The sequence below is a fragment of the Diplotaxodon limnothrissa genome, linkage group LG19, assembly GCF_057381915.1.
Source record: "Diplotaxodon limnothrissa isolate DT_005_m linkage group LG19, D_limnothrissa_male_GT1.1, whole genome shotgun sequence".
Taxonomy (NCBI): domain Eukaryota; kingdom Metazoa; phylum Chordata; class Actinopteri; order Cichliformes; family Cichlidae; genus Diplotaxodon; species Diplotaxodon limnothrissa.
The window spans coordinates 25,501,538-25,514,537 of NC_140614.1; the positions used below are offsets into that span (position 1 = coordinate 25,501,538).

The 13,000-nt window shown below is 38.2% G+C and overlaps 1 protein-coding gene across 1 annotated transcript in view; it reads right to left on the reverse strand.

Moving 5' to 3' along the window:
* The window catches only part of aqr (aquarius intron-binding spliceosomal factor), a 49,085-nt gene extending 36,085 nt beyond the window's left edge, over nt 1-13,000 (reverse strand). The window contains exons 1-15 of the mRNA XM_085379243.1: nt 12,922-13,000; nt 12,441-12,537; nt 11,746-11,802; nt 11,299-11,339; nt 11,157-11,192; nt 10,919-11,039; nt 10,649-10,789; nt 8,799-8,867; nt 8,540-8,640; nt 8,374-8,450; nt 6,109-6,173; nt 4,296-4,412; nt 4,093-4,206; nt 3,201-3,304; nt 66-168 (exon numbers count right to left, since the gene is read on the reverse strand). Coding sequence (XP_085235369.1) covers nt 66-168; nt 3,201-3,304; nt 4,093-4,206; nt 4,296-4,412; nt 6,109-6,173; nt 8,374-8,450; nt 8,540-8,640; nt 8,799-8,867; nt 10,649-10,789; nt 10,919-11,039; nt 11,157-11,192; nt 11,299-11,339; nt 11,746-11,802; nt 12,441-12,524 — 1,230 coding nt within the window. The 5' untranslated portion in view covers nt 12,525-12,537; nt 12,922-13,000. The remainder of the gene's footprint in view (nt 1-65; nt 169-3,200; nt 3,305-4,092; nt 4,207-4,295; nt 4,413-6,108; nt 6,174-8,373; nt 8,451-8,539; nt 8,641-8,798; nt 8,868-10,648; nt 10,790-10,918; nt 11,040-11,156; nt 11,193-11,298; nt 11,340-11,745; nt 11,803-12,440; nt 12,538-12,921) is intronic.

Here is a 13,000-nt window from a genome sequence, read left to right on the forward strand (position 1 = left end):
AAATGAAACAAAAAAACACTGATATGCTCACATACATAACCCAGTAAACCCAACAGTGCACTTACCAGCAACTCAAGCAGAACCGCTTTCTCAATAGTGGTGTCTTGCCCTTCAGGCAGTTCAGGCAGCAGGCACAAATAAGAGGCCACCTTGTGGAGCATATTGGGACTACAGAGACAGAAAAATCAGAAAAAGAAGCAACACTTCTGTCTAGAGCAGGTATGACAATAAGTAAATATTAACTAAATCCTGTCTAATGTTTGGTAAAGACTCGAGTGATAAAGATTATAAGAATACCAACCATAGGATTTCTCAATTAAGAATACATTCTTACTATTATTTGTCCAACATCTATATACAATCTACACAAATCCCTGTTTTATTCAAAGAAGTACAAAGATAATATTTCAGAAGATGGGGAGAGGTGCAACAGTGTTGGGGAAAATCCTCAACAATTAATTGTGTTTATTAATATACAGCTGCAAAGACATTAGTGATTTTATAATCTACTTTGCACAATACTGAAATGCCATGATCTTGCATTACTTAAAATAAGACACCATTCTGCAGTGGAATCCCTCCATGTGCTAGGGTATGCTCCTACAACAATTGTCAGTGTCATTAACTGCATGAGTAAATGTGCAGAAACTGCAAAGTCTATGATGCAGAGAAAAATCTAATATAAACAAGACAAAGAAATGCTGCCACCTTTTGTTACAGTAGAACAGACTTTTTCAAAATGAGGTGAAGTGGAAAACTGTCCTGTGGTCTGACAATTCCAAATTAGTATTTATTTATTTTTTGGCACTCATGGATGGTTTTCAATCCACTAAATGGTAACATTGTAAACGTGTTAGAATAGGAGCCTCATCAAAGTCTTATTAGTGCTTATTAGCACTGTGGCACAAAATGCTTCTGTTTGCTTTGACACTGCATTCCTGCTCTGTCAGCATGTATGTTGAGGGGTCGAGCTGCACTGATGAGACAGGATTATGAAAATCAAAGCCCATCTCCGCTTCGGAAGGCTGAGGTGTGGCTCTCTGCATACAACCTATTTTAATCAGGCTGACACACTGTGACACAGACAGGGTCTGGTGCCCAACAAGGGACAAGGTCTGGACACACTTTGACAGGCCTGGGCAGCCACACGTGGACTGACCAACTGTAGCCGTGTATGTGCATGCATTTTGCTACTTGTGATGCCACGCTCGAGCAGTGGGGTGGCAATTCTGCCAATGATGCAGTTTGGTGGCCCACTGGATGTCCTGCCATGGATCATGTGGACATTCCTTCCCCTAGCAACAAAATAAACGCAGCACAACAACTTACTATAAGAAATGCAGATGGGGGGGGGCATAACAGGAGTTTTTCTAAAGTTTACTATATATCATGTCTACACACTTTTCTGAGCGAGATTTTGGGGGAAAAAAACCTAAGAATTCTCATGTTACTGCCAAAAATGTGTTGTGTGACCTTGACTTTTGACCAATAACAACTAATTTCAAGAATTTCCATCACATTTTGTGGAGATATTACATTCACAGGGATAGGTGGTACTGATGGTTGAACTACTTAAAACCATAATGTAACTGGTCATAGCTGTCCCAGAGGCAAAACAAAACAAAAAAAAACAAAAAAACAGATAAAAAGGATCTAAACATCTGTACAAACATCTCCACAGTGACTATAATCCAGAGCACCAATCACACTCCTTATTTTAATATGCTGTGCAGTGTAGGTTAACATTTGTCACAATTAGGATTCTTTTCTGTTTGAATTCAATATCATTCAGTTCATTTATGGCCACAAATGGCACTTCACCTGTTGTCACATACCTGAAAAAAAGTGTTTATTTGTGTTTGCGTATATATGTAATAGTATGGGTGTGTATAAGTGTGGGCTAGCTAGCTTTTGTGTGTTTTGGGGACTTAGTGGATAAATTCAGAGCGGCAGGTGACTGGGAGCTTAGCCCATGGGTAGTACTGCTGGAAAAAACTGGCATTAGCAGGAGTTGTTTGGATGAAAAGTGCCTCGTTAAATCTGATCGTATATTTGGAGTAACCCAGGAGCTGCTTTGGTGACAGTTGTGGAGCAGTGAACAATGCCGTCCTGCTATATTCAAAACCTTAATTCTATGGAAAAATGGAGCAGAGCTCCTGCTCCTAGAAATGCACAAAATGGTTCAGCTAAGTCTTTACCTGATTCAGCTCAGCTCGGCTCATATCCCTTTGCCTGATTCAAAGAAATTTAATATGGGGTTTAAGCTTTTATAATCCACCACTGATGTGGAAAGAAATATGTATATCGAGACATTGCCAGCTAAGACTAATTTTGAGTTGTTTAAACAACTATCACAAATAAAGAACTTCCATACAGTAAAAACAAAATAGTAATCACTTGGTGAAATAGAATAAAGCCGAGCCAAACACAAAGACCTTAAAAAAAGTTTTGGTCAGTAATTTGAAAATGTCAACTTCAAGAAAGATAAAATCTTAAAGTAATTACAAATTACTAATGAATCGGTTTCTTTTCACTCTCATATACATGTGAACAAGTGAAAACACACACACAGGCCAGTTCATCAAAGTGAGGGTGCTTTTTGGCTCCTTGGCAAGCTAATATGATCTGACAAACACAGCTGTTCCAAGAGTTTATTCTCAAGCCACTGCAAATCGATTAGATTAATGAGGCGTGCCTCTCTCTCCGGCTGGTACCAGCTGCCTGTTCAAGGGTTCACTAGCTGCCATTTAGCAGGAAGTCAGACAGCAATGGTGGAGCTGCTATATTACAACACAGGAGCAAGATAATCATGGACATGGGCCTCAGCTGGTGGGATTGTTGTGTAAGCAAAAATCCTACTATATTGCTCATTATTATTACATTTTTTTCCTTCTTTGTTTCAATTGTAACTTGTACTTTATGGTGTTCAGGAGAACCTCTGAACATGGTAGCAATACGCTAGGAGCTGATTCTTTTGGACCTATACGCGGAGAATTTGAGCTTTCGAGGTCAAAAGGTACTTGAAAATAAGGCAGAATGATGAACACAGAAAGCCTCTAATAAACATGCAAAATATTTACACATTAGCAATCATGCCAGCTAAAGCAATGTTCCATTGCTAGCTAATTTAGCAGTTATGATGCATATCCTCCCATCACATCATTTACAACATGCTACTTGTTTTAAATGATTTTAATTACCTGAGATGCCCAAAGTGTTTGGTCAAGGATTCTCGGGTGTCTACTGATGCAACACTGGATAAAGCAAAGTCGTGCAACTCTGGGAAATGAGCAAAGGCTGCCCTCTGCAAGACAGAACCCAATAAGCAGTGCTATGAGACACTGATGTCTAGATACACATCACCATTATAATACATAACTGTTTTTTCCATGAAATAGTTTCTTGAGATAGTTACTGAAAATGTGATTTATAAAGATATATATAGAAAAATCAACAGTCCTGAATACTTTACATTCATTCTTATTTATTCAGTCATTATATTCACATTCAGCATAAGATGAGGAAAGAGTTCATTTCTTATTACAACTATGAAAAAAAATGATCTGATACTCTGGTACATACATTTCTCTCTGCAACAGTTACTTTGATATATAAAACTAAAGATGCTTATGAGGCATGCTGGAAAATCAAAAGTATTCCATTACATTACATGGAATTCTGTTTTTTTCAGTCCCATTACCACAGGTGTATAACTCAAGCACCTAACCGTGCATCCATTTGTATGTAGTATTATATTACCCCTGCAACAAGTTTTTTCCCTCTTTGATATTCGATATTCAACTGTAAGTAGTATTACTGCATTTAGGAAACACCGTAACTTAGCCATGAAGCAGCAGTCCACATGAAGTTACCGAGCGGGGTTCCAGAGTGCTGAGGTGCATAAAAGTACGCCAATAGACTCAATAACTCAACAGCTCTAAACCACCACTGGTATTAACATCAGCACTGTGTGCTGGAAGCTTCAAAGCATTACACCTACAGCTCCTGCTGTGTAGCTGGCCCAGTACTTTTATCCATATAGTTTATGCAAATGAAATCATATATCTGAAAATCATTTTATATAATTCTTACCTGCAGTGAGGTGATTCTGTCATAGTGCAAAGTGGTCATCTCTTTCTGAGTCAGTGCATTTCCTGTCTGATCATTGATTTCAAAACCAGTGTAGAACTTCAGCATGTCCAGCAACTAGAAAGATGAGGAAATAACAATTAATTCTTTGTGAACATGAATATTGTCATTGACAAGTTTTAATGCATATTTGCTTATTTTTGTACCTGACAGAAGAGATGCCCCTCCTTCTCTCTTTTTGTGAGGCTGGAGAGGTGACATCTGACCACCAAATGAGAGTCATCCAGCACTGTATTGAACCAACGCCTGGTGGGCAGCAGTGCCTATACACACATGAAACCATGTTTGTGGAAATAAATCCTCACCTCCAAACGATAACAAAGTAAACCACACTAAACTAAACTTTACTGGTTTGCGAACAACCATATTTTTCAGCATCGTGATTATCAAGGCATCTTATTGATTGCCGTTTTTTCGTCTTGAGGTTATTTTTCAACATAAGACAGTTTGTCTTATTTTTCGCTTTCTGACAGAAAGATGTGAAGACAATATGGCAAAAACTGTCTAACTCTCGTCTATATTCATGATTTATGTGGTTGATGCTTGCAGCACAGGAACATGACATAAAGGCAAGAACAGAGGAGACCTGTCAAAATGAGATAACAGACCTGCTTTGGTGAGAATATAACAAAGAACACTTTTGAGTGAGAGAGTGACTAGAGCATACAGATTCACACTATAAAGAGTGCTGCAAAGGGGAAAAATGAACACTAATGTGAAACCAAATATGAAATACAAAACTGTGAGGCAAAACACAAACAAAATATCTATATCAATCATGGAAAAGTGATGTTCAAGGCAGCATGTGCTGGAGTAAGAGTAAGACCTAAAGAGAGAAAGAACAGATACCCTTTATATGCAACAGCAATCTCTGATCTCAACACGGTTCTGACAGTCAACACAGAACTGGCTTGATAATAGGTGTATTTTTCTCTGCAATCATTTTCATATTGTCATCAGAGAGTAGAAGTATGGATTTCAGGCAACTGAGTCTTTGTACAATGATAGTGCTGAAGGACAGGAGATGAGTCTAGGGACAGTCAACTGGCCAGCTAGTAGCCACTGCCAGAAACAGCAAGGCCAGCCTGTCAGCAGAGGGCCAGATGACATCCATTGTGCTCACTCACTAGTAACAGCAGGTCTGCCCAGGCAGGAGGCGTAAAAATCTTACGTGACACTGTGTCTTAGCAGCTGCAAATAGTACACCATGATTTTCATTGAGATTTGGTGGAATACATTTTTTTTTGTAGATCTCACATCTAATAACGCTGCAGCTCACAGCCGAAAGAAACTGACACTTTTAAATAACTATCTCTCACCTACAAGACCTTTTCCTCAAGTTTCCAGGCAACAGTCGAGCACACGGGAGTTAAATTAAGAACAGAAAACAGACATTGGAAAATAAATTCAAATCTGCAATCTGTTATAAATTTAAAGACACCAACAAACCAAAAATATCCCCCCAAAACAAAACAAGGATATTTTAAATAAATTGTTCCTTCAAACATCATTTTTCTAAAAAGGGAATTGGATGTCCCCAAACATTATGTCATTGGGCTTTGTTATACTTTACAGTTTGTAGCACATGTCAAAAGCCATCACGCTGAAAATAACCTCTCATACTATGATCAGACTACTGCTTCAAATAGTGCATAGCTTTGCAGACAGGAAAGAGAGAAGCACAGAGAGCAAAGCTGATGCAGATCATTTATCCAGTGACTGTTAATGACATGAGTTAGCTATAAATGTGAAGGACAAAAGACAAACAAATGAGATCTGCAGAAAATTAAGTCTAGACTGCTTCCTTCATCAGGATATCATGATTACAAAAATACTGTAGAACTACCCTTGTACTGAAAGTCCCATAGAAACAAGTCTAAGAATGAATGCATTATCTCTCAACATAAATAAAAAATTAACATGGCTGAGAAATGTATGATTAAGAAGGTTGTGCTTTACCTCCAAATCAATCATGAGTTCTATGAATCTCTCGCAGTAATGCACTTGGTCCATGGGTACAGGCCCTGTGGAAAATAAGAGGGCATAATTCAGGTTATAACTTTGGCTCAGGAAATCCACATTCACAGCAAAAGATAAAATATGATGAATAGACAAACCCAAAAAAGACAGGAAATATTAGATGTTGCTTTGTAGAGGGCGATGTGTAGTTTTCAACAAGGACACGAGGACAGCAAACGCATATGGACAACGCCAAAGTGCCATGCTGAGTGTGTGAGCCTCGCTACGAGATGCTGCACGGCTCGCACAGCAGCATGTTGGGTCCCCAGCTCTCATTAGGCATGCTGGTGTGTAAGTGTGTGTGTACACTTAGAAGTTGAGCCATGCAGTAAGTATTGGAGTGATGTGGATCCTACTGGGTTTTAGATTCTGATCTAATCTGTCAGGTTTGATTCTATCTAAACACACAAATACACACATTCTGTTTTTAGCATTCAGGTGGGGGGCCTGTGTGTCGGCCTGCATTACAACATAGCGGTGAGCGCCGTTGGCTGTGTGGCAGCTGGAGCACATCCTCCTTGGGCAGCTGCACGACTCGAAAAGAAAGAATAGGCGTGCTGCAACTGGCAACAGTTTACATCCATTTCTATCCAGACTCATATAACACACAGAGATTATATGAAGACAATCCAGTATCTAATCAAATGTTAAATATTCTCACAAATTTCACTCCTGCTCCTGAGATATGGCATTCTGTAAAAACTAGAAGGGTGTTTGTGCAGAACATTACGGTGTCATAGTGACCTTTGACCTTTTTGGGTATAAAAAAAGCATTAGTTGACCATTTTATCTTATTAGACTTTTGTGTGGAATTTCATTATAGTCAGCATATTCATGCATTGGAGGCCATGATGACCTTGACCTTTAAGCACTAAAATCTCATCTGTTCTTCTTAAAAACTGCATCAAGGCAAGAGAGAAGAAAGAGAGAGAAGAAAGGATAGCTGGAAAACATAATGCATTATGTTGTGTCAAATTAGCCATTTCTGCTTTTCACACGTACCGATACAGCATAGAATCGCATTTTCTTTGTGGCAACATTGTATAAACACCAAATTTTCAATATTTTATTAAATGAATTAAAACACTGCTACTAGCAAACAAAAGGGCTCATCTCATGCACCACCATCTTGAGTTAGCTTAGCAAACTTAATTAAATCAGCTCAACTGAAAAACCATCCAACACTGGTCACGTCCTAGATTGTCAAAGGTTTGCAAATAATTGCTATTTAGTTGATAAATGTAGACAAATCAGCTTGACACTGCCAGTCTTAATGAGTTTTTGTCAGTGAGCACAACTCAAGGGAACTCAGCTCAACTGGCTGCAAGCTGGTTGTATTCTGGTTATGCTGCTAATAGAACAAAAGGTTTCGTAAGCACAAAAGTAACAGTTAAATGGGAATTTATGTCGATGCAAAAAGCAACAGATATGCGATTTGTGATTTTCCAGTTACTGCATGCAACTGACAACTTGACCCCCATTCAACTGCAGACCGACTCCAACTTTGGCAACATTTATGGCAGGTTTTAGTGACAGTGTCGGCATGCTTGGCAATTTCATTTTGCAACAAAAATAACAAAAATATCACGAGTAATGAATTGTGACAATATCGTACCACGGGGTTCTCGTATTTATAAAGAAATGTAATTTTTTCACGTTTTTCATATTTGTATAGCAAATCAAGTCCACTTTTTCATCTGGCTTGCATTTCTCAGATCAGCAGTTTTACTTTAAACCATGATTCAATAAACAGAACACATTTCTTTTTCTCCAACATCTCCGTCTCTTAGTTACACTTACAGTGAAAAAGCACTTCTGTTTGCTGTGGAATTCACTGCTGTGTCTAATAGCTCGAGGTGCAAACAGCATTTAATTATGCAAATGATTAAGTAAAGGAGTGTATATTTATGGATAAATACCAGAGTGGAAATAAAGCTTGTGCATGTGAGTACAATCTTACTATGACTAAGCTTTATAAAAGAGGGCCATGCACACAGATGTATCTGTTAATTTTACAAAGAGAATGCTTAAACACATTTATGTTTTTGAGATTTATGGATCTGACCAATTATTTACGGTGAAAGTCCAAGAGATAGTCACCTAGACCCTATAAAAACCTTCTAAAAACTATTAGGACGTAAAGAAAGTCCTTATTAAATTGTTGTGTAGAGCTATTTCCCAAGAGATATACAAGCATTTTTTTACCTGTTGGTGGAATTGACGCAAGAACTCCGTGAAACTTTTTAATAAGAGCCGAGAGGAAGGTCCTCTCCTTCTTTGCCCTGAGGAAACACGAAGAAAGTAAATCAGAACAACCTAGAAACAGATTCTCTAAATCTGTATAGATTTCTTTGAACACAAATATCATTACTGCTCAGCTGTGTCAGCATCCATTTTATCAGATTTCTTTTTGATTAGATTCCAGAACTTCTGCAGCTTTGGAACTTTCTTCAGCTCGTGCTGGAGTCTGGACTGTAAAAATCACAGAAACAAATGAGTAACAAATGAGTGTAAAGAGGGATTAGTCTCATAGCAAGGAAGCAATTCATTCCTTTAGAATTATCAAACATTACTTGGTGTGCCAATAAACACCACAGCTTCTTAATTACGATAATAGTTTGACATCTTACTGGTAAGAGGCACATCCACATTGGCAGAGAGATGAGCTGCTGCACCTGCTCTCTGATCAAATCTACCTCCTGGGAGGAAAGTGCAGAGAGAGAGAAAGAAAAAAAATGAGGGAAGATTAAGTGTGAGAGGTGGGGGTTGTCAAAATGCTTTGTGCATTATACTTAAAAAAATATATTATACTTCAATCCCTAGTAGGAGTCTCCAACTAAATTATTTAGAGGCCTTTATGGGATACAATCAAAGGGCAGCAGGCTATCACAGCACATTTTAAGTGAAACATCCGCAGTGCTTGCCTGTGGTTTAATGCAACTGCAGAGGATACAGATGGAGATCACCCAAATTGACTTGTCCTGTCTATTATTGCCATCTAGTGGACAGTAAAGATAATTGCATTAATTCTTACTTATCTTTCCAGTACCAGTACATCAGGCATAACATCATGACCACCTGCCTAATATTGTGTTGGTACCCCTTTTGCTGCCAAAACAGACCTGACCTGTTGAGGCATGGACTCCACTAGACCCCTGAAGGTGTGCTGTGGTATTTTGGACCAAGATGTTAGTAACAGACTCTTTAGGTCCTGTGGGTATGAGGTGGGGCCGCCATGGATTGGACATGATTCTCAACTGGACTGAGATCTAGGGAATATGGAGGCCAAGCCAACACCTCAAACCATTCTTAAACCATTTTTGCTTTGTGACAGAGCACATTATCCTGCTGAAAGAGGCCACACGCATCAGAGAACATAGTTTTCATGAATGGACCTAAATGGTCTGGAACAATGCTTGGGTAGTTGGTCCATGTCAAAGAAGCATCTACACAGATAGCAGAGCCCAAGGTTTCCCAACAGAGCATCGCCCAAAGCATCACACTTCCTTTGCTGGCTTGCCTTCTTCCCATAGTCCATCCTGGTACCCAGTGTTCCTTAGGTAAGCAACGCACCCAGCCATGCATGTAATGTAAAAGAAAATGTGATTCATGAGACCAGGCCACCTTATGCCATTGCTCCGTTGTCCAGTTGATGAGCCCAAACACAATAAACTGCGATGGACTGTGTATTCTCACACGTTTCTATCAGAACCAGCTACAGTAGCTCGACTGTTGGATCAGACCACACGGTGCCTTCACTCCCCACGTGCATCAGTGAACCCTGGCTGCTCATGACCCTGTATCTTTTAATAGATACTGACGACTGCAGACTGAGAACATCCCACAAGAGCTGCAGTTTTGGAGATGCTCTGCCAGCGTTGTCTAGCCAGCACAATTTGGCCCTTGTCAAACTTGCTAAAATCCTTATGCTTGCCCAATTTTCCTGCTTCTAACACATCAACTATAAGGACAAAATGTTCACTTGCTCACTAACGTATCACTCTCACTAACAGGTGCCATGATGAAGAGATAATCAGTGATGTTTACCTGACCTGTCAGTGATCATAATTCTATGATCACGGTGAAAGTCCAAGAGATAGTCACCTGGGCTCTTTAAAAACCTTTTAAAAACTATTAGGACGTAAAGAAAGTCCATATTAAAATGTTGTGTAGAACTATTTCCCAAGAGATATACAAACATTTTTTAACCTTGTACCTCTTCAGTGTATGCTGACATTGCTTCCATTATGGTGTAAGAAAGTGTCTTAATTTGTATTATTTAAATCATCATGTAATTGGCTTTACATTTTAAGACACTAACCTGGCTTAAATAGACAAGTCATGTCATTTTATAATATATAAATACTGTCTTTAAAATATAAACCGATGACTCACAATAACACAGACATCACTGTGGTAGTAGAATAACTCTAACTTCTCTGAATATTTAGTTATAAGATATCAGTGTAGTGGTACACACCAGACTGTTGAAACAGTGGTCCATAAAGACTAGAAGCACAGTTTGTTCCTTCAGAGTAAGACCAGCCTGCTCATCTGCCAGAACGGCTTCCATCACACATTTGAAGAAAAATGGAAAATGACTTGGTTCCTTCTTGAAAACCTGAAACACAGCAAACAATAGAAAAAGTAAAAAGCTGAGCTCCTGCATTAGCTGTGGCAAACACAATCAAATATAGACAACATTTAATGATAATTATGCTAAACTTCAACAAATTACTGCTTTTTTTACCTCCCAGGCTGGAACATTTTCTCTGAACTTCTCATTGACAATGCAACAAATGGACATGATGTAGGCATTGCTGGAAACCTCTGGAGTGTAGTTCACCCAAAGGTAGTTTTCAAGGTATTGGCTGAAATATTAGAAATAACAAATTAATATCCATGTAGCAAGTAGTGTTGTCAAATCACTGTTTTTCCAGTGATTGTTTAAATGATAACATAAAGAAAATCCAGTAAAAATAACTTACCTGAATTCAAGCAGCATAATTTTCCTAATGGCAAATCTGAAAATATAATGGGCATAACTCAAAAACAATGAACAGTGAAATATGTCCTTTATATTTTTTTTAAAAGTGTTTCATAGGGGAAGAAAGTTCAAAATTCACTTACTTGGAGTTGAGAATCTCCTTCTCGTAAACATCTTCCATCACCTAACCCCCCCACAAAGAACATTCAAAGCATTATAAAAGCACAGAAATTTAGCGTTAACAAACATGCGCTTGGTAGTTTGCTGACTTGACTTACTATCTGAAACTATATGATAAATGATAAATCAATCTCTATTAGATACATGACCAAATCTTTACAGTGCTCCCACTCTGGGCTGATACCAAGGATTAAAATAACAATTAGGCCAATAAGCAGTTCCAATATCAACCTTTACTTTATTTTTGTTTGAACTTGATCCAAATTATAAGCACTGCATTATAATGGAGCACAAACTGTGGCAATTTTCATCACTGAATGTTACACTGTTTGCCAAAAGCCCTGGTGACTGGTTATCACTAATAAAAGTTATACCAACACCTCTAAATTGCAAAAGCGCAAATAACTCACCTTAGGGTCAAAAGGTAGTTTATTCTTTGCATGAGGCGCCCAATATTTGTTAGACAACTGAAAAGGGGAAATGTGAAAAATCACACATAGTATTAAATATAAACATGGAAGATGCAACAAATTGTTAATTGAACATATGCCATAGTTACAGCCATTTGGCCTATCCTATCTAAGCTGTAGTGCCTCTGCACCTCACTGTACAATACCTTGTGCAATACTTTTTGTAAATAGTCAACAGTGCAATAGACTCAATACTTGAAATGTGCAATTCACTTGTATTTTTATTTTTTATTCCTATTTATTCTATTTATCCCCTTTGTATATTTTATTTATATTTGTCTCTGTATTTATATATGTGTGTGTGTGTGTGTGTGTGTGTGTGTGTGTGTGTGTGTGTGTGTGTATGTATATATATATATAACAGTTCTGTAACTGTAACTTCGGTCGTTGCTGTGCTTTTTTTGGAAGTCGAATTTCCCAGAGGAACCCACCCGAGGGATTAATAAAGTTCTATCTTATCTTATCTTATCTTATCTTATCTCCATGCAAAGCTGTCTTTATGTTTTTAGCATGACAAAGAATGCAACAAAAGAAAATCAGGACACTTTTTTTTTATCTTCAGCATACCAGCATCATGGAAAAACTTCACAACACAGTACTGAACCACATATGCAGAAAATAAATGCTGTGATTACCTGCGTGACATATTCCGCATTTATCTGGGATACAGACGGAGTAGCAGCCTTTTTAGCAGGGGTTTCTTTCTCCATGGTGGCCATAATAAAATGACGACTGTGAGAAAAAGAAGAAAAAGCGCAGAAATCGTTTGTTTTAAAGTATCGACTGATACAAGTATCTGTTTTCAACTTGAGCCTTTGTAAATATACGATAGCTGGACTAATACAGGGTAATTTACTGTTGAGAAAGTTCACAATCTCGGTTAAAAAGTAAACTAAGAGGTTTCATAACCACGAACTAACTGACTTTCCTGTACTTTAATTAACATCAAATTAAGAGTTACGAGTTCAGAAAGTAGTAACATGACATTAGTAACTGTTAGCATTCTCAATGAGGTGATATAGCTAATTAGTAGCATTTAGACACAACTGACTCGTTAATCGTTCAATATTAACTCCAGTTCAGTGGTATAACGTTACCAGAATTTAGCTCACTAACCTTTTTTTTATTATTATTATTATTTCAGCATGAATGTAACTGCCGTCGGACTGCTGGTTATGTACCTCCACAATCAAAC